This window comes from Schistocerca nitens, chromosome 5, assembly GCF_023898315.1.
Source record: "Schistocerca nitens isolate TAMUIC-IGC-003100 chromosome 5, iqSchNite1.1, whole genome shotgun sequence".
Lineage (NCBI taxonomy): Eukaryota > Metazoa > Arthropoda > Insecta > Orthoptera > Acrididae > Schistocerca > Schistocerca nitens.
Window position 1 is genome coordinate 641,987,991 of NC_064618.1, and position 27,322 is coordinate 642,015,312.

Genomic DNA, 27,322 nt, shown 5'->3' on the forward strand with positions numbered 1-27,322 from the left:
GTTACTTTCTTATGCTGATCCTGTTAACGCTGTGGTGAAAAATAAAGCCAACCGGTGCTCTCATCACAGGCTGCAGTCCGTCCCCTGTAGCTGAGTGGTCGTTGCCGGCACGGTAGCTCAACGTGTTCGGTCAGAGGGTTAGCTGCCTTCTGTAATAAAGAAACTGAGTTAATCGATCAACAACGAACTTAAATGAATGTCTTACGACGTCTACCCAGAGGAGATGCAACGAACAAATGCGACCAAAATGAGGTTAAGAGAAAAAAAAATACCACGCAACGAACAAAAGCGACCAAAATGAGATTAAAAAAAAAACACGCTACGAACAAAAGCGACCAAAATGAGATTTTAGGCACGGTAGCTCAGCGTGTTCGGTCAGAGAGCTGGGTGGCCTCTGTAATAAAAAACTGAGTGAAATGATCAACAACGAACTTGAACGGATGTAATGTGACGTTCGCAATCACCTCACAAAAAAAAAAAGAAAAAAAAAGTGGTCAGCGCGACAGAGTGTCAATCCTAAGAGCCCGCGTTCGCTTCCCGGCTGGGTGGGAGATTTTCTCCACTCAGGGACTGGGCGTTGTGTTGTCCTAATCATCAACATTTCATCCCCATCGACGCGCAGGTCGCCGAAGTGGCGTCATATCGAAAGACTTACACCCGGCGAACGGTCTACCCGACGGGAGGCCCTAGTCACACGACTTTTTTTTAATGACAGGCTGCACCATCATTACGACGCGTGTCTATTATCAAGTAACTTCCGCTAGTAAGTCATGCAAAGGACTTGCTGAGGTGCTTACATTAGAGCAGAAACTTGTGCAAGTTTACTTCTGTAAGTCACTTGGGCAAGTTATTTTCAGCAACTTGCTGCAGGTACTTGCATAAGTGTTTCCACCAGAGACGCGTCGTGAGGTCGGTTGTTGGTTGTTGTGGGGGAGGAGACCAGACAGCGAGGTCATCGGTCACATCGGATTATGGAAGGATAGGGAAGGAAGTCGGCCGTGCCCTTTCAAAGGAACCATCCTGGCATTTGCCTGAAGCGATTTAGGGAGATCACGGAAAACCTAAATCAGGATGGCCGGACGCGGAATTGAACCGTCGTCCCCCCCGAATGCTAGTCCAGTGTGCTAACCACTGCGCCACCTCACTCGGTCTCGTGAGATCGGAAAAAAACGGCAAAACGTCATTTTTGGGATGAATCCAGGTTCGGCTTACAGCATCATGATGGTCGCATCCGTGTTTGGCGACATCGCTGTGAACGTACATTGGAAGCGTGTATTCGTCATCGCCATACTGGCTCATCACCCGGCGTGATGGTATGGGGTGCCATTGGTTTCACGTCTCGGTCACCTCTTGTTCGCATTGACGGCACTTTGAACAATGGACGTTACATTTCAGATGTGTTACGACCCGTGGCTCAACCCTTCATTCGATCCCTGCGAAACCCTACATTTCATCAGGATAATGCACGACCGCATGTTGTACGTCCTGTACGGGCCTTTCTGGATACAGAAAATGTTCGACTGCTGACCTGGCCAGCACATGCTCCAGATCTCTCACCAATTGAAAACGTCTGGTCAGTGGTGGCCGAGCAACTTGCTCGTCACAATACGCTATTCACTACTCTTGATGAACTGTGGTATCGTGTTGAAGCAGCATGGGCAGCTGTACCTGTAGACACCATCCAAGCTCTGTTTGACTCAATGCTCAGGCGTATCAAGGCCGTTATTACGGCCAGAGGTGGTTGTTCTGGGTAGTGATTTCTCAGAATCTATGCACCCAAATTGCGTGAAAATGTAATCACATTTCAGTTCTAGTATAATATATTTGTCCAATGAAACCTGTTTATCATCTGCATTTCTTCTTGGCGTAGCAATTTTAATGGCCAGTAGTGTGCATACTTATGGGTTCCCACTGTACATTTGTTTTGGTTCATCTGTCTTCGTGCCATTCTCCTTCTCCACACTGACTTTGTCTTACCGGGATTAAATTCCGCGAGTTTGACAAAAGCTTCCAGCAATTGGCATGTGCGGTAAGAACTCGCAGCGACTGTTTTCACTAACTTGCCGAAGCTACTTTTGCAAGCAGGGGGAACTTACAGAGGTTGACATGGAGTGCGGTTTTCCACATCAAATAACTTGCAAAAATGGCTTCTGCAAACGGATTCTTAGATGCAGGAAGAAAACTACATTGCGTGTTTACACTGCAACAACGGTTTCTGACTTCGTTGCCTCTGAATTTTAGCACATGTCTTAATATCGATTCCGTTGCGGCGGCTAATGACGTCACAATCCACGCGGCAGCAACCGTGCACCTACCCAGTTGAACTCTTGTAGTGTGACTGAATACCGCCCAGGGTTATTACAAATGATTGAAGCGATTTCACAGCTCTACAATAACTTTATTATTTGAGATATTTTCACAATGCTTTGCACACACATACAAAAACTCAAAAAGTTTTTTTAAGCATTCACAAATGTTCGATATGTGCCCCTTTAGTGATTCGGCAGACATCAAGCCGATAATCAAGTTCCTCCCACACTCGGCGCAGCATGTCCCCATCAATGAGTTCGAAAGCATCGTTGATGCGAGCTCGCAGTTCTGGCACGTTTCTTGGTAGAGGAGGTTTAAACACTGAATCTTTCACATAACCTCACAGAAAGAAATCGCATGGGTTTAAGTCGGGAGAGCGTGGAGGCCATGACATGAACTGCTGATCATTATCTCCACCACGACCGATCCATCGGTTTTCCAACCTCCTGTTTAAGAAATGCCGAACATCATGATGGAAGTGCGGTGGAGCACCATCCTGTTGAAAGGTGAAGTCGGCGCTGACGGTCTCCAGTTGTGGCATGAGCCAATTTTCCAGCATGTCCAGATACACGTGTCCTGTAACGGTTTTTTCGCAGAAGAAAAAGGGGCCGTAAACTTTAAACCGTGAGATTGCACAAAACACGTTAACTTTTGGTGAATTGCGGATTTGCTGCACGAATGCGTGAGGATTCTCTGCCGCCCAGATTCGCACATTGTGTCTGTTCACTTCACCATTAAGAAAAAATGTTGCTTCATCACTGAAAACAAATTTCGCACTGAACGCATCCTCTTCCATGAACTGTTGCAACCGCGCCGAAAATTCAAAGCGTTTGACTTTGTCATCGGGTGTCAGGGCTTGTAGCAATTGTAAACGGTAAGGCTTCTGCTTTAGCCTTTTCCGTAAGATTTTCCAAACCGTCGGCTGTTGTACGTTTAGCTCCCTGCATGCTTTATTCGTCGACTTCCGCGGGCTACGCGTGAAACTTGCCCGCACGCGTTCAACCGTTTCTTCACTCACTGCAGGCCGCCCCGTTGATTTCCCCTTAGAGAGGCATCCAGAAGCTTTAAACTGCGCATACCATCGCCGAATGGAGTTATCAGTTGGTGGATCTTTGTTGAACTTCGTCCTGAAGTGTCGTTGCACTGTTATGACTGACTGATGTGAGTGTATTTCAAGCACGACATACGCTTTCTCGGCTCCTGTCGTCATTTTGTCTCACTGCGCTCTCGAGCGCTCTGGCGGCAGAAATCTGAAGTGCGGCTTCAGCCGAACAAAACTTTATGAGTTTTTCTCCGTATCTGTAGTGTGTCGTGACCATATGTCAATGAATGGAGCTACAGTGAATTTATGAAATCGCTTCAATCATTTGTAATAGCCCTGTATATGTTGTTTACCGTCGAATCTGATTACCCAGTCTGAATTTTAAAGTATACTAAAAAAACTTAGCTTTCTGATTTTGCTCGTTTATTTGCAGGAGACTACAAGACGACCGACATGGCCGAGATGATGTTCCAGATGCGCCAACAGTACGGAGACATCGCCAAGCTGGTGGGCCTCCCGGGGAAGCCGCCGATGGTCTTCTGCTTCAGCGCCAACGACGTGGAGAAGGTACGTACAGAGAGAAGGTACATACGAAAGTCATTCTATAACCTATGACAAGTATGGTATATCTTGCGATAATGAGACAACATGGTTACTCCACGATGTGTAGTGAACCGGTAAGGCACTGTGTATGCCATCACAAAATAGAGTTCCAATACAGGAGGTCCTGGCAAAAACTGAAAGGAAACACACGCGTAGGAACTCTGTGTAAATTTATGATGTGCGAATATAAATGGAACAAAAATGAATCAAAATCAACTACTGAAAAATTCAGGATGGAATGTAACAATATTGTGAAAAGGAAAGTTACTACTCACCATATAGCGGAGATGCTGAGTCGCAGATAGGCACAACAAAAGGACTGTCACAATATAAACTTTCGGCCACCAAGGCCTTTGTCGAAAATATACGACGGACACACACACACACACACACACACACACACACACACGCACGCACGCACGCAACTTACACACATATGACTGCAGTAATGGATGTGTAAGTTGAGTTTGCGTGTGTGTGTGTGTGTGTGTGTGTGTGTGTGTGTGTGTGCCGCGCGAATTGGCCGTGCGGTTTGAGGCGTCACGTCACGGACTGCACGGCCCTTCCCGCCTGAGGTTAGAGTCCTCCTCTCGGGCATGTGTGTGTGTGTGTGTGTGTGTGTGTGTGTGTGTTGTTCTTAGCATAAGCTTTAGTTTAAGTTGTGTGTAAGTCTAGGGACCGATGACCTAAGCAGTTTAGTCCCTTAGGAATTCACACACATTTGAACATTCAACATTTTTCGTGTGTGTGTGTGTGTGTCGATCGTTTATTTTCGACAAAGGCCTTGTTGACCGAATGTGTGTATTGTGTCGATCGTCTATTTTCGACAAAGGCCTTGTTGACCGAATGTTTATATTGTGACAGTCTTTTTGTTGTGCCTATCTGCGACTCAGCATTTGGTCAGTATCAACTTTCCTTTTCATAATATTGTCGAAATAAACTACTGTCCTTCAAAATAGTCAGCTAGTGGATTCAAACAGTGTTGCCAATGATGGGGGAAGACGTTGAATACCATTGGCATTGCCATCGGTGTGTGCCACTTCTCGAGGAAACGCTGTGAGGATATCTGCTCCGTTTACAAAGTGCCTCCCACACAATGGTACTAAGGTCTGCTGGCTAGGGCAGATGGGGGAGGATTTCTCAACCCCACCGTTGTACACAGCTGTTGATGAATGCTGCAAGTGTTGTAGCATTATTATGGAGTATGACGGAATTATCCAGCAGTGGCGATCGTTTTCGCCGATGGCACAGCAAGAAGTTGCGGTAGTATTTGGCTCTGACAGTGGGGCCGTCCCTAACAGGTGACACTGCGGCTCAGAGTGACAGTAACGTGGCTGCCATACCCTAGAATGAGCACAGCCTTCGTGGGTAATGTCCTATCATCCACAGCTGCTCGTAGTTCTACGTGACAGTGAGTAGCATTTCTGCCAGCGAGGAAGGGAATTTTCACGTACGCATCCTAACATGACCCAGCTGACACTTAAGGTTTCAGGAATTGGTATAGAGCCGTCCTTGCATGCGGTCGCAGTCTGTCGGTCGATTTCGATACTGTTTGCCGCGAGCTTTCGAATTTATTTACTACGATTACGGTGATCCCACATGTTCGCACGATATACCGTAGTTACCATGACTTATGCAATGACCCTTGTATCAGAGATGTAGATAAAGTGCATACAACAGACGTGCAGCAGATATATACCAGGAGGTACATATGAGTAGACATAGAGAATAAAAATTTGGTGCATAACGGACGCAAATGAATTATAACAAGCCACTTTTGCGGATTATGTTGGGAACAGACGGGAGAGGATTTATTACTTGAAATATTACGCAAAAATGATCCTGTCTGTATTTTTCACATATTACAAGAAGCTTTTCAGTGAATAAAATAAAGTGTTATTAGACAGACTACGCAGAACCTGTAGGCGTTCTATGTAAAGGCCATAAGTTCGATTGCATATTAATTTGCAGTAATCTTCTAGTCTAGTGGGCCAAACATAGCGCCATCTGGTTCCCCCCTTCAAGCTAGACAAGTTTCGTTCTATGTAGTTTTTTCGTTTGACGCTTACTTCGTGACATAATTGGCCCGGTCACGATCAATGAACCACCCTGTATACATTTAAAGCTGGAGGTGGGCATAAAACGTCGTCCGAAATTGTACTGAATGCTTTCTCAGAAAACTATTTTAAACAATTAGTTCATGATCCCACTCGAAATGTAAATGGTTGCGAAAGCATTATTGAGCTCTTAGCAACAAATAATCCTGGACAAATAGGAAGTATCGTGACGGATACAGGGATGAGCGGCTACAAGGCAGTTGCTGCTAGGCTGAATACCGTAACACCCACAACCATCAAAAAGAAACACAAAGTACATCTATTTAAAAAAGCTGATAAAATGCTCTTAACGCCTTTTTAAGAGACAGTCTACACTCCTTCCGTTCTGTTAATGTAGGCATAAAAAAGATGTGGAATGATTTCAAAGAGATATTATCGACCGCAATTGAGAGATATGTACCTCATAAAATAGTAAGTGATGGTACTGATCCCCCATGGTACACAAAACAGGTCAGATCGCTGTTTCAGAAGCAACGAAAAAAGCATGCCAAATTTAAAATAACGCAAAATCTCCGAGACTGGGAAAGTTTTGTAGAAGTCCGAAAGACAGCGCGTACTTCAATGCGAGATGCTTATAATAATTTCCACAACGAAACTCTGTCTCAGAATCTGGCAGAAAACCCAAAGAGATTCTGGTCATACATAAAGCACTCCAGTGGCAAGACGCAATCAATACCTTCACTGCGTGATAGCAACGGTGAAGTCACTGATGACAGTGCCACTAAAGCAGAGTTATTAAACACGGTTTTCCTAAACTCCTGCAGCAAAGACGATGAAGTAAATATTCCTGAATTCCATTCAAAAACAACTGCCAACATGAGAAACATAGAAGTAGATATGCTCGGTGTAGCAAAGCAGCTTAAATCACTTAATAAAGGCAAGGCCTCCGGTCCAGACTGTATACCAGTCAGGTTCCTTTCAGAGTATGCTGATACAATGACAATAGCTCCATATTTAGTAATTATATACAACCACTCGCTCACAGAAAGATCCGTACCTATAGACTGGAAAATTGCTCAAGTCACACCAACACCCAAAAAGGTAAATGGGAGTAATCGGCTGAATTGCAGGCCCGTATCACTAACGCCGTTTTGCAGTAGGGTTTTGGAACATATACTATGTTCGAACATAATGAATTACCTAGAAGAAAAGGATTTATTGACACACAGTCAGCACGGATTCAGAAAACATCGTTCTTGTGAAACACAACTAGCTCTTTACACTCATGAAGCAATGAGTGCTATCGACAGGGGATGTCAAATTGGTTCCATATTTTTAGATTTCCAGAAGGCTTTCGACACAGCAATCCTCACGAGTGTCTCATAACCAAACGGCGTGCCTATGAAATATAGCCTCAGTTGTGCGACTGGATCCTTGATTTCCTGTCATAAAGGTCACAGTTCATAGTAATAGACGAAAAGTCATCGAGTAAAACAGACGTAATATTCGGCGTCCCCCAAGGAAGTGTTATAGGCCCTCTATTGTTCCTGACCTATATTAACGACATAGACAATACGAATAGCCGTCATAGATTTTTTGCAGATGATGCTGTCATTTACCGTCCTGAAAATTCATCAGTTGACCAAAACGAGTTGCAAAATGTTTTAGATAAGATATCTATCTGGCGCGAAAAGTGCCAATTGACCCTGAATAAAGAAAATTGTGAAGTTATTCACATGAGTACTAAAAGAAATCCGCTAAATTTCGATTACACGATAAGTCACACAAACCTGAAGGCTATAAATTCAACTAAATACTTAGGAGTTACAATTACAAATAAAGTAAACTGGAACAATCACATACATAATGTTGTGAGTAGAGGAAACCAAAGACTGCGATTCATTAGCAGAATACGTAGAAGGTACAACAGGTCTACTAAAGAGATTGCTTACACCACGCTTGTCCGCCGTATTCTGGAGTTCAAATGGTTCAAATGGCTCTGAGCACTATGGGACTTAACTTCTGAAGTCATCAGTCCCCTAGAACTTAGAACTACTTAAACCTAACTAACCTAAGGACATCACACACATCCATGCCCGAGGCAGGATTCGAACCTGCGACCGTAGCGGTCACGCGGTTCCAGACTGAAGCGCCTAGAACCGCACGGCCACACCGGCCGGCTATTCTGGAGTATTGCTGTGCGGTGTCGGAATCCGCATCAGTTGAGACTGACGGATGTCATCGAAAAAGTACGAAGAAGGGCATATCGTTTTGTATTATCGCGAAATAGGAGAGACAGTGCCACAGAGATGATACGTGAATTGGAGTGGCTATCATTAAAACAATGGCGTTTTTCGTAGTGACGGAATCTTCTGATGAAATTTCAATCACTAGTTTTCTCCTCCGATTGCGAAAACGTTCTGTTGGCACCCACCTACATAGGGAGAAATGATCATCACGATAAAATAAGAGAAATCAGGGTTCGCACAGAAAAAACTAAGTGCTCGTTTTCCCGCACACCGTTTGAGTGTGGAACGGTAGAGAGACAGGTTGAAGGTGGTTCACTGAACCCTCTGCCAGGCACTTCATTGTGGATAGCAGAGTAATCACTTAGATGTAGATGTAAATGACAATATATTTAACTAAAATATTTTTGTTTATAGAACAAATTGAATTTAAGTCTGGCTCTCTGCACATTCATGACGACTGTGTAGTTGTAGTTCGACTTATTATAAGCAGTAGAGTTCATTATGTGGTGTCGATGGCACTTCTGCAAATTCTTCACGTCTCTGGTTAAAACAAGATGACAATGGCGTCACAAAGGCAGCCCACACTTGCGCCGTCCGCAGTGGCCGAGCGGTTCTAGGCGCTTCAGTCTGTAACTGCGCGACCGCTACGGTCGCAGGTTCGAATCCTGCCTCGGGCATGGATGTGTGTGATATCCTTAGGTTGGTTAGGTTTAAGTAGTTCTAAGTTCTAGGGGACTGATGACATTAGATGTTAAGTCCCATAGTGCTCAGAGGTATTTGAAGCAGCCCACACTCAGTATACCTGAAGTCAAGTTGTGCAACCGCAGCAAACCCATAATTAAGCTTGGTATTTCTTGCAACCACTGTTAATAATTAAACATCTTCCAATATTTTGTACAGATATTTGAATACATAGTAACAACCTGCGAAACGCACCACTAAACACGTCCTTTCACAGTATCTGCCAGCCAGCTACTATTGCCCTGTTCAGTCAGCCTGTGGTTAAGTTTTTTCCTTGTAAAAGTGTTCCCAAAACGGAACGCGAGAAGGCCACGTGATATCCCTGTCTCAAGACTGTCCTACCAGGTGTACGTACATTGAATTTTCTCTTGTAGAGAAGCCGTTCCCCAAACGGGAACGACAAGGGCAAAAGTTGGGCTTTCTTCAAGCCTGATTCCTTCCTTCCTTCTTTATTACGCTTGCTTTGCTACGTTTTACAATACTATAATATCAAGTTCTTAATGATTCAGGCTGTACATAACTGATTTGTTTCATCTCCTTAATTGAAGAACAATAATTTAACACTGTATTTATTAGTGCAATTAAAAATTCAGAAAAATTTACTAAATAAGCTTGTCAGAGCTCAACAATACACTAAGTTCATCGGCAATAACAATGTTGCATTATACATGCCCCCCATTTTGTTGAAATATCCTATAAGGATATCCCCAGGAAAGTACACTCCTGGAAATTGAAATAAGAACACCGTGAATTCATTGTCCCAGGAAGGGGAAACTTTATTGACACATTCCTGGGGTCAGATACATCACATGATCACACTGACAGAACCACAGGCACATAGACACAGGCAACAGAGCATGCACAATGTCGGCACTAGTACAGTGTATATCCACCTTTCGCAGCAATGCAGGCTGCTATTCTCCCATGGAGACGATCGTAGAGATGCTGGATGTAGTCCTGTGGAACGGCTTGCCATGCCATTTCCACCTGGCGCCTCAGTTGGACCAGCGTTCGTGCTGGACGTGCAGACCGCGTGAGACGACGCTTCATCCAGTCCCAAACATGCTCAATGGGGGACAGATCCGGAGATCTTGCTGGCCAGGGTAGTTGACTTACACCTTGTAGACCACGTTGGGTGGCACGGGATACATGCGGACGTGCATTGTCCTGTTGGAACAGCAAGTTCCCTTGCCGGTCTAGGAATGGTAGAACGATGGGTTCGATGACGGTTTGGATGTACCGTGCACTATTCAGTGTCCCCTCGACGATCACCAGTGGTGTACGGCCAGTGTAGGAGATCGCTCCCCACACCATGATGCCGGGTGTTGGCCCTGTGTGCCTCGGTCGTATGCAGTCCTGATTGTGGCGCTCACCTGCACGGCGCCAAACACGCATACGACCATCATTGGCACCAAGGCAGAAGCGACTCTCATCGCTGAAGACGACACGTCTCCATTCGTCCCTCCATTCACACCTGTCGCGACACCACTGGAGGCGGGCTGCACGATGTTGGGGCGTGAGCGGAAGACGGCCTAACGGTGTGCGGGACCGTAGCCCAGCTTCATGGAGACGGTTGCGAATGGTCCTCGCCGATACCCCAGGAGCAACAGTGTCCCTAATTTGCTGGGAAGTGGCGGTGCGGTCCCCTACGGCACTGCGTAGGATCCTACGGTCTTGGCGTGCATCCGTGCGTCGCTGCGGTCCGGTCCCAGGTCGACGGGCACGTGCACCTTCCGCCGACCACTGGCGACAACATCGATGTACTGTGGAGACCTCACGCCCCACGTGTTGAGCAATTCGGCGGTACGTCCACCCGGCCTCCCGCATGCCCACTATACGCCCTCGCTCAAAGTCCGTCAACTGCACATACGGTTCACGTCCACGCTGTCGCGGCATGCTACCAGTGTTAAAGACTGCGATGGAGCTCCGTATGCCACGGCAAACTGGCTGACACTGACGGCGGCGGTGCACAAATGCTGCGCAGCTAGCGCCATTCGACGGCCAACACCGCGGTTCCTGGTGTGTCCGCTGTGCCGTGCGTGTGATCATTGCTTGTACAGCCCTCTCGCAGTGTCCGGAGCAAGTATGGTGGGTCTGACACACCGGTGTCAATGTGTTCTTTTTTCCATTTCCAGGAGTGTATTTTTCTTGTGTAATGCAGCTGTGTTATGATTCTGTCAGGTGCAGATAATGCTATCTTACATGAGCAAGCGGAATCTTCCTGCCCTTCACAAATATCACGCTACATATAACGCTGTTTAGGCCTCTTATATATCCTACCAGGCTTGGTAATAACACAAAACACGGACAACACTAATGGATTCTGGTGGCCATTGGCAGTTCTACCTCTCACAGAGGATTGTTGTTCTACTCATTTGGAAACAGACCAGTGGTGTGTACGTGTCCGAAATTACTTTGACAACCGACTATGCCGCACTTTTTTTTTTATCAGGCAGTGTAGTTGGTTCGAATCCTGCCAGTAGTTATGTATGATTTTTACTTTCATTTAAATTCCGTTTCTATTCATAAATGTAAATGTTAAGTAGCAGAGATCGAAACAATATATATATATATATATATATATATATATATATATATATATATATATATATATATATATAAGGTTAATCATTAGCTGTATGAAAATAAATTAAGCATTAATAGACATGCGAAATGCTTTATTGTCAAATTAAAATTTATTCATTGTGTTGGTGGAGTTTGTAGCGTTTTTCTATAAATTTAATAAACGCAACAGATACACATAACAGAGATTTCAGTCATCAACAATATATTGTCCTTCACATTTACAACAGTCTCCCAACGCTGGGGTAACTTTTCGATTCCACGACTGCAGAAATCACGTGGTTTTGAGGCGACGAATTCGTGAAGCCATGTTCGGAGCACATTTTCATACGGAAAAGAAGCTCCTTGAAGGTTGGTCGGCAGGTAGCGACAAAGGTGAAACTCTGAGGGTGCAACATTAGGTGAACAAGGTGCGTGCGGAATGACTTCCCAACCCACCTCCTGTATAGTGTTTTTCGTCAGTCTAGCTGAATGCGGTCGGGCGTTATCATGGGGTAGCATCACTTCACACAGTCTTCCTGTTTGTTGTTCTTTACGTCCGCAGCTCGTGGTCATGAGGTAGCGTTCTCCCTTCCCGCGCACGGGTTCCCGGGTTCTGGGATTTTCTCTGCCTCGTGATGAGTGGGTGTTGTGTGACGTCCTTAGGTTAGTTAAGTTTAAGTAGTTCTAAGTTCTAGGGGACTGATGACCATAGATGTTAAGTCCCATAGTGCTCAGAGCCATTTGAACCATTTTGTTGTTGTTATTACGCCTCGAGGAAGCAATTCGAAGAACATCCACCGTCGTTGTTGCACTAGAAGCGTAACGTTATCTTTTGTGGATGTGCGCAGGTCTTTGTACGGGAAGTTGCTACTTTGCTGAGGTTGAACGAATCCTTTTTTTTTTCCTTATGTAAGCGTTAAGACTCCGTTTCTCGTCAGCAGCAATGGTATAGGACACGTGTGGTCGGTGTTGTTCATGAGCCAATTCGTGATGAGGGCAGAGGTTTATGGCCACCGGTTGATCTTTGTGATTTTGGTTTAGTGCATGCGGTACCCATATACCCGATTTTAAAACCTTTCTCATTGCATGAAATTGTCACACGATAGTCGACTCATCACAGTTCATCACATTCGGCATTTCTCAAGTACACTGACGTGGAGCATTGAGGGTTAATACGTTTAAACGATTTTAATCAAACCTCGGAAGTCTTCCTGAACGTGGAGAGTCACTAATGTCGAAACAATCCTCCTTAAAACGAGAAAACAATTTTCTTGCCGTGCTCTGTTCAGTGGGCTTATCTCCCGCTATTGAACTCAAACAGAAAAATGTGTGAGACATGTTTCGATTTCTCCTTTTGAAAATCCATTTTCTAACATCCACAGCTCCACTCACTCTCTCTAAATGACAAAATGACAATGTGTAAACTCCAATAGCAACAATGAATTACAAATAAAAAACTAAACTCGATAAATAAACCCACAGCAGCCGAAATACCAGCATGCAAAACAAAAACGCTACGAACTTGTGCACCAACCCAATACATCAAAAGTTCTATATCTATAGAAACATATTATTTTTTATTTTCTAATTGAAATTTCTCATGTTTGTACTGAATTTTACCTTATAAGAATACTAGCAGTTTCCTATTAATAATTAAAAATTAAAAGATTTCATTTCATAAAAATGATGTTTCAGCGTTTCTCAATTAATGTTAGATTTGTTAATAAAGATGTAGTTGAAATAAAAGTAAAAATAAAACATCACTACTGACGAGATTCGAACCAGAGACTTCACAATTACAAGTCTTCAACGCTATGCAGTGAGTTGCCTATGCCTATTCCAATTAACTCAACGTGATCTTTACATAAGGCGTTTGGAAATTTAATAATTTGATGCGATGATGTTCTTCTAGCTCTTCTCTGAGAATTACGTCACACTACTTTAGCAAACTGAGCTCCGGGCACTTAGCTTCAAACTTTCTAAGTACTAAGCAAATGGAAGTAGGGCAGTCCGTTAGAATCAGTTCAAGGTAACCGTGTAGCAACTTCCCCTGAAGCTACAGCGGGCGTTCTAATGGTGTGTGTTAGCTATGTTCGAACACACACACACAAACACAACCCCCCCACGCACACACACACGCCAAACGAATGTGTTTTGTTATAAACTATGTGCAGGAAAGTACAGACAAAATATTATTTGTACAGTGAGCTTATCTTGAGCTATTCACTGAAGAATGGAGGACTAAACTGAATCTTTTAATCATCTTGAGGTTGAAGCTCTTCTGTCTGTGCTTACTTACAAATAATTTTGTGCTTAGAAGGATCTCCCTCGAGCAAAACACAATTTTTTGTTTCTTTCTGTTGCCCAGACATGTTACACTGAAGTTTCAGCATCATCACTGGGCTTTTACTTCCTTTCTTGTTATCACATGCCGTGCTTTTCCTGGTTCACAGTAGTTTTAATATTGCAGTTTGTCATGCGAGCATGCGGCGCAATACATGCTTGCTGCCAGTGCTGTCAGCTGCGATACGCTAGCTGCACAGAGCCGAACCTAACCTAATATGCGTGAAGTGAGCATTACGAAGTGCGGAACGGAAAATTCTGACAGCATTAGCAGCATGTATTGCCGCGCATTATCACATGACATTGGGACTACATGACAAACTATGAAGGGAAAACAACTGTAATCCAAAACAGAAAAACCCACAACAACCTCAGCCTGTGGTAACAGGGAAGAAAATCAAAGCCAACTGCGATGCTGAAACCTCAGCTAAACATGTCTGGGTAACAGAAAAAAAATTGTGTTTTGCCGAGATACACACTTTCCAAAACCAATTTGAAGCTTATTGATTTGATAAGACAAGCGATTGATGCACACACCATTGTTACAATTGAAAGAAAACAGCCCTCGGTCACTATTTTTAACGAATTAACCGGGTTTCAACACTGCTGGGAGTATCTTCCTCAGAATTTAAATCAAAGAATGGTCTATAACATTCTGAGGAAGACACTCCCAGCAATGTTGAAACCCGGTTAATTCGTTAAAAATAGTGGCCGAGGGCTGTTTTCATTAAATTGTAACTATTCACGGTCTCTGAACGTGCAGCCATGTACAAAAGTTTGACACACCATTGTAGTTTATTGGGAGACGGTGAAGAGCCTACAGGTTTCCTGTTGCAGGTGTACCGCAATGAGGGCCCGAGGCCGGTGCGCGACTCGATTCAGTCCATCAAATACTACCGGGGAGTCGCCAGGAAGGACTGGTTTGGCGACATCCAGGGCGTCGCCGCCACGTGAGTCCACCACACTGTGCGCTTCTCACGTCTGCTTCAGCTCTGCCACCTGACACCACATCAGGGAGGGGGAAACCAACAGGGGCGACAAGTCACAGGAAAAACCGACAAACTTCAGGGACGGATTTCTGACTGGAAATGGAGGAAAAAGTGACGCCTGTATATAAGAAGGGTAGAAGGACGGATCCTCAAAATTACAGACCAATATCCTTAACATCAGTTTGTTGCAGGATTCTCGAACATGTTCTCAGTTCGAATATAATGAATTTCCTTGAGACAGAGAAGTTGCTGTCCATGCATCAGCACGGCTTTAGAAAGCATCGCTCCTGCGAAACGCAACTCGCCCTTTTTTCACATGATATCTTGCGAACCACGGATGAAGGGTATCAGACGGATGCCATATTCCTTGACTTCCGGAAAGCGTTTGACTCGGTGCCCCACTGCAGACTCCTAACTAAGGTACGAGCATATGGGATTGGTTCGCAAATATGTTAGTCGCTCGAAGACTTCTTAAGTAATAGAATGCCGTACGTTTTCCTCGATGGTGAGTGTTCAACGAAGGTGAGGGTATCATCTGGAGTGCCCCAGGGAAGTGTGGTAGGTCCGCTGTTGTTTTCTACCTACATAAATGGTCTTTTGGATAGGGTGGATAGCAATGTGCGGCTGTTTACTGATGATGCTGTGGTGTACGGGAAGGTGTCGTCGTTGAGTGACTGTAGGAGGATACAAGATGACTTGGACAGGATTTGTGATTGGTGTAAAGAATGACAGCTAACTCTAAATATACACTCCTGGAAATTGAAATAAGAACACCGTGAATTCATTGTCCCAGGAAGGGGAAACTTTATTGACACATTCCTGGGGTCAGATACATCACATGATCACACTGACAGAACCACAGGCACATAGACACAGGCAACAGAGCATGCACAATGTCGGCACTAGTACAGTGTATATCCACCTTTCGCAGCAATGCAGGCTGCTATTCTCCCATGGAGACGATCGTAGAGATGCTGGATGTAGTCCTGTGGAACGGCTTGCCATGCCATTTCCACCTGGCGCCTCAGTTGGACCAGCGTTCGTGCTGGACGTGCAGACCGCGTGAGACGACGCTTCATCCAGTCCCAAACATGCTCAATGGGGGACAGATCCGGAGATCTTGCTGGCCAGGGTAGTTGACTTACACCTTGTAGAGCACGTTGGGTAACACGGGATACATGCGGACGTGCATTGTCCTGTTGGAACAGCAAGTTCCCTTGCCGGTCTAGGAATGGTAGAACGATGGGTTCGATGACGGTTTGGATGTACCGTGCGCTATTCAGTGTCCCCTCGACGATCACCAGTGGTGTACGGCCAGTGTAGGAGATCGCTCCCCACACCATGATGCCGGGTGTTGGCCCTGTGTGCCTCGGTCGTATGCAGTCCTGATTGTGGCGCTCACCTGCACGGCGCCAAACACGCATACGACCATCATTGGCACCAAGGCAGAAGCGACTCTCATCGCTGAAGACGACACGTCTCCATTCGTCCCTCCATTCACGCCTGTCGCGACACCACTGGAGGCGGGCTGCACGATGTTGGGGCGTGAGCGGAAGACGGCCTAACGGTGTGCGGGACCGTAGCCCAGCTTCATGGAGACGGTTGCGAATGGTCCTCGCCAATACCCCAGGAGCAACAGTGTCCCTAATTTGCTGGGAAGTGGCGGTGCGGTCCCCTACGGCACTGCGTAGGATCCTACGGTCTTGGCGTGCATCCGTGCGTCGCTGCGGTCCGGTCCCAGGTCGACGGGCACGTGCACCTTCCGCCGACCACTGGCGACAACATCGATGTACTGTGGAGACCTCACGCCCCACGTGTTGAGCAATTCGGCGGTACGTCCACCCGGCCTCCCGCATGCCCACTATACGCCCTCGCTCAAAGTCCGTCAACTGCACATACGGTTCACGTCCACGCTGTCGCGGCATGCTACCAGTGTTAAAGACTGCGATGGAGCTCCGTATGCCACGGCAAACTGGCTGACACTGACGGCGGCGGTGCACAAATGCTGCGCAGCTAGCGCCATTCGACGGCCAACACCGCGGTTCCTGGTGTGTCCGCTGTGCCGTGCGTGTGATCATTGCTTGTACAGCCCTCTCGCAGTGTCCGGAGCAAGTATGGTGGGTCTGACACACCGGTGTCAATGTGTTCTTTTTTCCATTTCCAGGAGTGTAGATAAATGTAAATGAATTCAGATGAATAGGAAAAAGAATCCTGTAATGTTGGAATACTCCATTAGTAGTGTAGCGCTTGACACAGTTACGTCGGTTAAATATTTGGGCGTAACATTGCAGAGCGATATGAAGTGGGACAATCATGTAATGGCAGTTGTGGGGAAGGCAGATAGTCGTCTTCGGTTCATTTGTAGAATTTTGGGAAGATGTGATTCATCTGTAAAGGAGACCGCTTATAAAACACTAATACGACCTATTCTTGAGTACTGCTCGAGCGTTTGGAATCCCTATCAGGTCGGATTGATGGAGGACATAGAAGAAATTCAGAGGCGGGCTGTTAGATTTGTTACTGGTAGGTTTGATCATCACGCGAGTGTTACGGAAATGCTTCAGGAACTGGGGTGGGAGTCTCTGGAGGAAAGGAGGCGTCCTTTTCGTGAATCGCTACTGAGGAAATTTAGAGAACCAGCATTTGAGGCTGACTGCAGTACAACTTTACTGCAGCCAACTTATATTTCGCGGAATTACCACAAAGATAAGATAAGAGAGATTAGGGCTCGTACAGAGGCATATAGGCAGTCATTTTTCCCTCGTTCTGTTTGGGAGTGGAACAAGGAGAGAAGATGCTAGTTGTGGTACGAGGCACCCTCCGTCACGCACTGTATGGTGGATTGCGGAATATGTATGTAGATATAGATGTAGATGTGTCCGGAAATGGACAGTGTGCGTGTAACGACAGCATGTCGTTTTGGAACAGAGTACAGAGTTGCATCTAATCCACGTCACAACAAAGGTTTAAAGTGGTGTCCATGGGATGCAGTGCACGCGTTCGCACGTCACATCATCATGGGTTGCTGCGCCCTTTCGCACGTTCCGGCCTCTGTCCGAATAGCGTCACAGGCGTCGTGAACACCAGTTGAAGGGTCTGCACACCAGGAACTTGTTCAGATACCCCCAGAGATAAAAATCAAGGGGGTTTCAGTCCGGTGACATAGCAGGCCATGCTACACGGTAATACAGGGACTCCGTGTCATATCTAATGTCCGGGGAAGATTTTGTTTAAGCGTGGGTGAACTGTAATGCGGAAGTAGGGTGATGCTCCGTCATGCAGAAGCCACATAACCTGCCATATTGCCAAAGCCATGTTCTCGAAGAGCCCAGGGAGAGTACTCCGCAGGAGGTCCAGGTACGTTCCTCTATACAGTTGTTGTAGAATAATAACCGGTCCGAGTATGTGGTCGCAGGGTGATGCTCCGTCGTGCAGAAACCACAAAACCTGCTATATTGCCAAAGCCATGTTCTCGAGCAGCCCAGAGGGTTCATCGAACCACCTTCACAATTCTCTATTATTCCAATCTCGTATAGCGCACTGAAATAATGAACACCTACATCTTTCCGTACTAGCTCTGATTTCCCTTATTTTATAGTGGTGATCGTTCCTCCCTATGTAGGTCAGTGTTAACAAAATATTTTCGAATTCGGAGGAAAGTTGGTGATTGGAATTTCGTGAGAAGATTCCGTCGCAACGAATAAATCCTTTCATTTAATGATGTCCAGCCCAAATCCTGTATCATTTCTGTGACACTCTCTCCCATATTTCCCGATAATACAAAACGTGCAGCCTTTCTTTGAACTTTTTCGATGTACTCCGTCAGTCCTATCTCGTAAGGATCCCACCCTGCGCAACAGTATTCTGAAAGAGGACGGACAAGTGTAGTGTAGGCAGTCTCCTTAGTAGGTCTGTTACATTTTCTAAGTGTCCTGCCAATAAAACGCAGTCTTTGGTTAGCCTTCCCCACAACAATTTCTGTGTGTTCCTTCCAATTTAAGTTGTTCGTAATTGTAATACCTAGGTACTTAGTTGAATTTACGGCCTTTTGATTAGACTGATTTATCGTGTAACCGAAGTTTAACGAGTTCCTTTTAGCACTCATGTGGATGATCTCACACTTTTCGTTATTTAGGGTCAACTGCCACTTTTCGCACCATTCAGATATCTTTTGTAAATCGTTTTGCAGTTTGTTTTGATCTTCTGAACACTTTATTAGTCGATAAACGACAGCGTCATCTGCAAACAACCTAAGACGGCTGCTCAGATTGTCTCCCAAATCGTTTATATAGATAAGGAACAGCAAAGGGTTTCAACATGTTGGCGGGCCACTTGCCTGGAGCTTGTACTAGGTTTCGTCTCAATATCCTGTAGAACCCGGTCCTCCAGATCTGGTGTACCCATAATCCGCCGCCTTCCTGCACTTTCGTCTGTCTAAAAGACCCATCATCACACATACGCCCAAAAAACTCTTGAAATAAGTGATGTGGTTGGTGTCTATGAGGGTACTTGTTTTGGTATAGCCGTACTTGTTTTGGTATAGCCATGTAAATACCTGACCATTCTGCTGGTTACAGAACGCTGCGTCAATCACACAGCCTGCAACACATAGGGAACGCACGGCACGTGGTCAGATGAACTTTCATTCGTTAGCGTCTTCTACCGTGGCAACGATGCGTTTCCGGACAGATGTTCATAGGGCCTTTTTTCCTCCATTTCCTGTCATGAAGCCATCCCTGGAGTTTGTCGCTTGAAATAATTGTTAAGAAAAAAATTCGGTACGTTACGCCGTTTCCAAGTTAATCATTGAAGTTAGCCAAACAGGTTGTTGCACGTGCAAATTGAAGCAGCCCGCCAGAGACAGTGTCGCCAAACGAATTCTTCATTTGGTTTGCTAAAACCGAACAAGAGACCGATACAAAAATTGTATATGGCACGGTAGTAAGGATCGAGCCTGAGGCAAAGGCTGAACAGTCTCTTGGGCTATTATCTGCACTATGAGTACGACTGACACTTGAATTTGCATGCACAACGGCCTGTTTGTCTAATTTCAATGCCAATTAACTCGGAAACGGCGCAACGTATTAAATTTTTTTCTGAAAAGTTATTTCTTACCACAACCTAACCCACAACATTCTTACGAGCTTTTCAAGACTGTTTCTGAACATATATAGGATGAAGAAAAAATGCCACGCGGTTCCTTATCCAGGTTCAAGACAAAAGTTTATCTAGGAAACTCAGAGAGGGAGCATGTTGAAAACGTACGTATGAAATTGAGGAGCTAGCAACGATGTTCCATCATGGAGCTATCCTTCGAATCCTCTTCAAGTTCATTTTCATTTTTTTGGACATCAGTTCACTAGTGCTCGTTGTTTATAAGCAGCACATCATTTTACCACAAGACAACAGCCTATCGCATGACAGTGGGATCCATTAAACTGCGTGCATGTATCTGCTAACCGCAGGGTGCATGACCATAACTGGTCCTGCCAAGTTGATGTACAGCGGCTTCCCGATGGAGTACACAAACGATGAGTATGTCGATAGCAGTCGACTGCTGCTGCTACTGCTGCTCGTGCTTATGCTGCACAAGACCCTCAAAGGCGCCATTCCAATAAGAATATTTTTCGTCGCCTCGAGCAACGCCTTGGGTAAACCGGTAATTTTCGTCCTCAAGTAATGGACACAGGTCATTCAAGGACTACAGGTACTTCAAAAATACAGGACGGGATTCTTGAAGCCGTTCACCCACGTTAACTGAACAGCAGCGCCCAGAAGACCACATTCGATGAGTACAACTTGAAACGTCCCCTTTGAACAATTTTACAGGACTGTGCTTAACCTGACGCACAATATTTTTAGCGCAACGCAATCTGACTTTAAATAATCTCTACAAGAGAATGCCCCTGACTAACATTAACCTGTACTTTTCACAAATCACTTACCTCACAAAAATCTTCGCTGCTCAAGCTACTGCAATACAGCGAGCGCCACTACTGCCAGCTAAATAAAAGATTCAAACTATGGAAGGCACTAACTACTGATAGGGATAGTTAGCAAATGAAAGATATTAATAGAGAACAAACAATGTATTTACCTTGATATCATCATATATAAAGCAGTTCATGACAAATTACAAAACTCCGCCATCTCTCTCCCCACATCCACCACTGCTGGCGGCTCACCTCCAACTGCGCAACGCTACGCGCTGTTCACAGCCAGCTGCCTAACACTACAATGGCGAGTATTACAACAATGCAAAGCAGCCACAGACTGCACACAGCATAGCCAAACAGAGGTGACGTTACCAATAAAAAAACCTAAACAGCCTACTTACATAGCCCCCATGCTCCCCACAAAAAAATTTACAAATTGGTTTGGGCAGTGGCCAATACAGATTTGAAAAAAAATTTTCATAATTACAATAACAAAGAAATCAAATGCACACACTTATTGATACAATGTTGGTCAAAAGCTAAACTTTCTCACAGTCCATAAAGACTGTCCTAATCGTTCATCACAGTAAAATATCAGTGTTTTTCTCAAAGTCTGAGCAGTAAAAGAAAATGCACACGGAAGTAGTGGATTTCCATGCAGTCTTGAAGAAGTAGTGTTGTCCTTCCAACGGAAAGACAGTGCTGACTCTTGACATGCAGGCAGGTCATGGGCCACAACAGAGCAAACCCACAGCGGAGTCAGTCGAAGTTTTGAAGAGTATTGGTAGGTAGGTCATCACAGAGCAGACCCACTGTAGTCCTAGTAGAGTATGGCATTGGTGGGCCACCAGAGGTGCAGACCGACTGCAGTCCTGGTAGAAATAATGGTACTGGTGAGTCAGCAAAGGTTTAGACCCACTGTAGTTCTTGTAGAGACGGCCAGCAGCCATCTGTTGCGACTGTGCAGGTGCACAATCACCATCGAAGAGTCTTGCGGAGAATAGAGCAAGTCCATAAACCACCACATGTGCACTCACAAATTTTTTTTTTGAAATGTCCTTAGAACCAGCAATGCTGTTATCCAGTCCCTTGCTGAATTATTAACACACGTGCAAACACTAACAGTCCCAACTGCTCACATACTGTGCATATATTATGACCAACAAAAACGTGTGCAGTGAAATGATACTGAATTTGAAGAACTGGTGTCTATACAATTATAAATTTACAACATAAGAATACAATTACAAAGGTACAAAATACATTATTAAAGAACATAACAATACAGATAACATTTGTAGTAATGCAGGCTTTACAAAAGAATAGAAATAAACATATACATCAGTGTTACAGGAATTATGACATGAGTACATACATAAAAGATCAGAATAACTTTCACAGAACAGAATTAATAATGTCTAAACATCTTTACAAAGTAAATAACATATTATCAGAAAAATTCTACAACATAACTCTTATTAGCTAAACACATTAAGACAGGAAAAACACAAATACACATAGTGTAATAACACAAAAGGAAAGGACAGGGTTTGTTTTCAGTGTAACATTTGGTACTGCAGTCCAACCCAAAACTTCATTCCATAGATCTTTCGTCTTATTTCAACCTTTGCTTCCACCAAAAAAATCCTATCCAAACATGCTTTCTGTATTTAATTCACATATTTCTTAACTCATTATTTATTTCCAAGAAAATCCTACCTATATCTGTTGTCCCTAAACCCTACTTTTTTTGGTTCATATCCTCTTTCAAAATACCCCTTTTTTTTGCCAAAGCATTTTCTTCAAGCTTCTCAATGCATTTCTTCCAATCCATCATAGTTAGTTTCTTATATAGTCTACCCCCTCTTAAGCTAAGTTAAATCTACTGAGCTCAGATGCTAAACTAAGGGACGAGGCAATGCAGCAGCAAACAAATCAAGTAACACAAACATCAATGACAAAAATTTCAAGCTGGCAAAGCAAGCTACAGTAAATCTAAATTACCAAGCAATTCAACATTACAACTAATATGAGGCAATGCGCAGCAAACAATAAAAAGAAATCATTAGTAAAACTGGCTTAACAGAATAATACAAAGTCAAATTCAATAACACTATGCCTGGCAAACAGCAGCAACTTATACCTAAACATGACAAAGTTCAAGCAGAAAAAGTATTACACTAAAAATGGCCATGTCTAATACCTATGTCACATCTTAACACTAGAGTGATGCATCACGAGAACTTACACTAGCAGATAAGTTACCAAATCGTAAAGAAATTGTTTATGCAATTCCTGTGAAGGGAAATGACTTTTTATGCTCCCTCATTTTTTTGAATAGATCATAAAATTATTTACTGGATCTGTAGGCATAAAATATTTATATTAGTACATCTATAAAATTTTATTTTAACCAATGCTGCAGTGCAGCTAGAAACTAGATATCAAATGAAATAAGCAACTATGAAAAGCAAAGCATAAAAATATCATTCAATAGCTATGTGGCATTTCGTAAGTCAGTAGCTCTCAACTCTCGTAGAAAGACACTTGTCAGGAACGTCAATAGCGAGGATAATGGCCTCCCTTTTTTTTTTTTTCTACCTGTGCCGCTGCTCGCAATAATGGCTTTTTCTCCAGGCGTCTGACACACCTCGCCGCTCACCTGGGTGCCCACGACGCATTACGTGCAGGTGGTCACTGAACTTTCTTACCGAAATATTTACGACACCAGTTTCCGCTACAGTGACAGTCTCATATAAAAATATTTCACAGGTCAAGAATTTGGGTTACAAATCTGTAGAAACAAACTCCTATAAATATAACAGCGTCCAAAAAAATTTTCGTCGGCATTGTGATACATTCACGCATTTACACACATTTCATAACTCTTAAAGTATGATTCTCGGTTTCCAACCAGAGTCCCTAACTTCTATTGATTATTCATATACATATAAACACGTAATCACATTCCTTATATAGCATCAGCTTATTGATCATAAACATACCTCAACAGCATAATACACATCGTCGTCGTAAAAATAACATCATAACATCTCAGTCAATTCTCAAAATCGTTGTAGCTTCCTCCAATAGTTTCTAAACCTAAAAAAATTCTCTGCTCATGTCAAAAGTGTCATCTACCTCAAACGTACTTTAAAATCATGATCCCATACCAAATACATCATTCAAAGCTCACATAGTACCACAATGGCTCCGAAAAAATATGAACAGTTCACAAAGTACAGACAAAATACAATTTCATAAGTGTGAAGTTATCCAACTGTGTAATTACGTAAACATCTGTCACTGATGTAGTAAAAAAAATCTGTTTATCTCTCAGTTACATGATCAGATAGCTGTGTAATTTGTGTGTTAGAGAAATATGGTACCGATGTGTAAAGTTGTGTAAGCAAATACCATATTAGCTAGGGTTCCTTGTGGTTGCCACACACATGGTACACAAAGTAAGCGTGTACCCCCCTGAGGATTAATGTAATTATACCCTCAGGTGTTACAGATTACAGCAATGGATTGAAATGTATCACGGAAAACCTTCTTTGTAATTAAAAAATCTTTAAAAGTAAGTGTTTTAAGTATAAGATTAATCACTCAAATGCGTGTACTGTAGCGCTAAACTGTGCGTCTTGTCGCAACATAATCTCTGTGGAAGTGTCGTAGTTATCATACTCCGAAAGCTAAGTTCTGCAGAAGTCAATGTACTTGCCTCATGATAAACAAAAGTGAAATGCTTTGCGTATAGATATCGTAGTTATTATGCTTATTGGCGTGATGAAGAAAGTACTATACAGTAACGTATTGTTGTGCCACGAAAAAGGCTGTCTCATTGCTGCTATACCACAAAAGTTACTATTAAAACATATTTTACTTTCCAGAATAAAACAGAAAACTGTGCAGATATAAAACAGAAACACTGCAAAAGCAACATTGCAAATTGTCACTCATTAGTAGCGTCGTGATAAAATCGTGTAGCTGTCACATAAACTAACCACTGTGTCGTCTGGTATCTCACAGAAAGTACTTTAAATCCAGAATGTATTTTCAAGTAAACCAAAATGTTGCATTAAAATCTCAAGTTAAAAAAGCACATTATCTCTCAATAAACGGTTTTACGTGTGAAATGTGGTGTAAACCTTTACTCTTCCTAGTACGCAGAGTATCAACTTCAAAGCAATTATCATGTTGTATACATCGGTAAAGAATGCTAAAATTTTTCTCAAGGCTAGCGTCTTACGTTATTTTTCCCTGAGCCAGCGGGCGCACGTGGCTGCCTCCGGTGCGAGTCATTGTCTGTTTCTTTGTTGGCGCGCGTCGTTACTGGGATTAGGAGACCTAACTTCTACAAATTCGCCTTGCCGAGAGGGCCCTGCCCTGTTTAAATCCCGCCAGTTCTGATGCAATTCAGGTCTGTCGTTACGAATATATCGTCTGTCGTCATGTCGGTAGGTTACATAGTTTCTTTCTTGTCGGTCATGTGGTGGAGAATTTCTTCCTGAATCGTACCTGCGCGCTGAACTGTTGCGTCTGAAAGTATTCTGTCTCCCTTGATAGTAATAGTTCTGGTTACCATGTTGTCTGTTTCTATGATTGTCTCTGTCATATTCATTACTACGGAAATGTGATCTTTCTCTGTAACTATTATTACTCTGCCAGTGGTTGTCATATGTGTGGTGTCTGTTTTGGTCACGATTTGCGTTACAAGAATAGCCTTGTCGCGTCAAGTTATTATTTCTTTCGTCACGGAATTGTGACGTATGTGACCTGTAATTGTTGTGTTCCTGTTTCCGCATTCCGCGACTGTCAGTGTCAATTTCCAGTTCTTGTAAGAGCACCTGAAAAGCTTCAATGTCGTCTTTGCAACGTCCTGCTAAAATAATATGCCGTAAATGTTCAGGTAATTTGATTAAGCAAATTCGGATGAGTTCTGAGGGGCTGTATGGGTTTGAAAGATACTGATTCTTATGCAACATGTCTTCAAAATATTTCATAATACTGGAAAATTCAGATTGTTCGAAACGTTTCATCATTATGATGCTATGTTTTACTCGGTCTTGTGTGGCTTGAGACCAATATGCTGAGAGGAAGGCATGATAAAAATCTCCTTCACTGTGACAATCGTGAATGACCGATCGCATTCTTACAGCTGGTTCACTCTCCAAGTAGCCACACATAAATTCTAACCTGTGCTCCAATGACCAGTTGGGGGGAAAACAATGAGAGAATTGATGGAGCCACGCTTGTGGATGAATGTCGTTGGCAGAATTCTTAAATGTTTTGAATTTACGTGTAGTAATGAACAGCTTATAGTCAAAATCATCGTGTCGGCGAGTAGCATATCGGTCATTGTTACGTCGTGTCGGCGGTTCCATCTCAAAATTCGGTGTGCCTTGCCAATTTCTTTCATAATTTCCGAAGTGCCCTGTGTTATTATTTTGCGGCTTTTCCGTATTTCTAAGTCCCTCTTCCCGTGTTGGAGCGCGAGTGTCCTCTGAAATACGTAATTCTTGTATTACCTGTGTCAGCTGATCTTGTACTTCCCGGATTTCTCTTTGGTGTTGCGTATTAATTTGATTCAGATTTTGTTTCAGTTTCCTAATTTGTTCGCTCTCTTCTATGTCATTAAAGACTACCGGTTTTGTGTCATTCAGATTATCATCTACCTTCGTAGATAAGTTAGTGAACTGATCCGAAAGTTCCGCTACTTTCTCCGATAGTGAACACATTTCCTCAGTGTGTTTTTCTGAACCAAGTTTCAGAGTGTCCATTTGTGTTGAAATCGAATCTACTGTGTCCTTTACGTTTTCTTGAGTTTTTGCAAGTTTCGTAACCGAATCGGTAGATGCAACTGAGTCAATTTTAGCCGACAAGGTCTCATGATTTTCATGAACAATGGTTTGCAGTTCTTTTATGGCTTCTTCGTGATTCTGTAATGCATTTTCATGCCGCGAAAAAATAGGTTGAAAATGCTCACAAATTTTTGTTTTTACGTCATTGCAGACTTTTTGACATTTCGATTCAATGTTATGTAACTCAGTAGTTAAATCTTCACGTGTTTGTTCAAGTGTGGTGTCTAACTTCCGAAGATTTTGTTCCATTGTGTCTAACTTTTGAAGCTTTTGCTGTGTTTGTCTTTGATTTCGTTCCATTGTTGTCTAATTTTTTGAGATTTTGTTCCACTGTGTCTAACTGTTGCTGTGTTTGTCTCTGGTGTTGTTCCATTGTGTCTAACTTTTCAAGCTTTTGTCCCATTTGTTGCATTAATTGTAATAACAATGCACTGGTGTCTGAAACATGTTCCTCAGTGCTTTTCGGCAGTGAATTTGCACCGGCAACATTCACATTTTCACAAGCGGAAAATGTGTCTTGACTCATTTGAAAAAACGGTGAGGACGCAAAACCTGAATCTACAGTATTTGCAAAATTGTGTCCTGTCATTTCGGGTTCCTGAGGCGAGCTATTGCCGACCGAT

General features: G+C 43.6%; 1 protein-coding gene across 1 annotated transcript in view; it reads left to right on the top strand.

The window, feature by feature from the left end:
* Positions 1-27,322, top strand: part of LOC126259449 (probable cytochrome P450 301a1, mitochondrial) — a 182,611-nt gene that overhangs the window by 81,628 nt on the left and 73,661 nt on the right. Inside the window, exons 3-4 of the mRNA XM_049956268.1 lie at positions 3,786-3,919; positions 14,748-14,860. Of these exons, the coding sequence (XP_049812225.1) occupies positions 3,786-3,919; positions 14,748-14,860 (247 nt within the window). The remainder of the gene's footprint in view (positions 1-3,785; positions 3,920-14,747; positions 14,861-27,322) is intronic.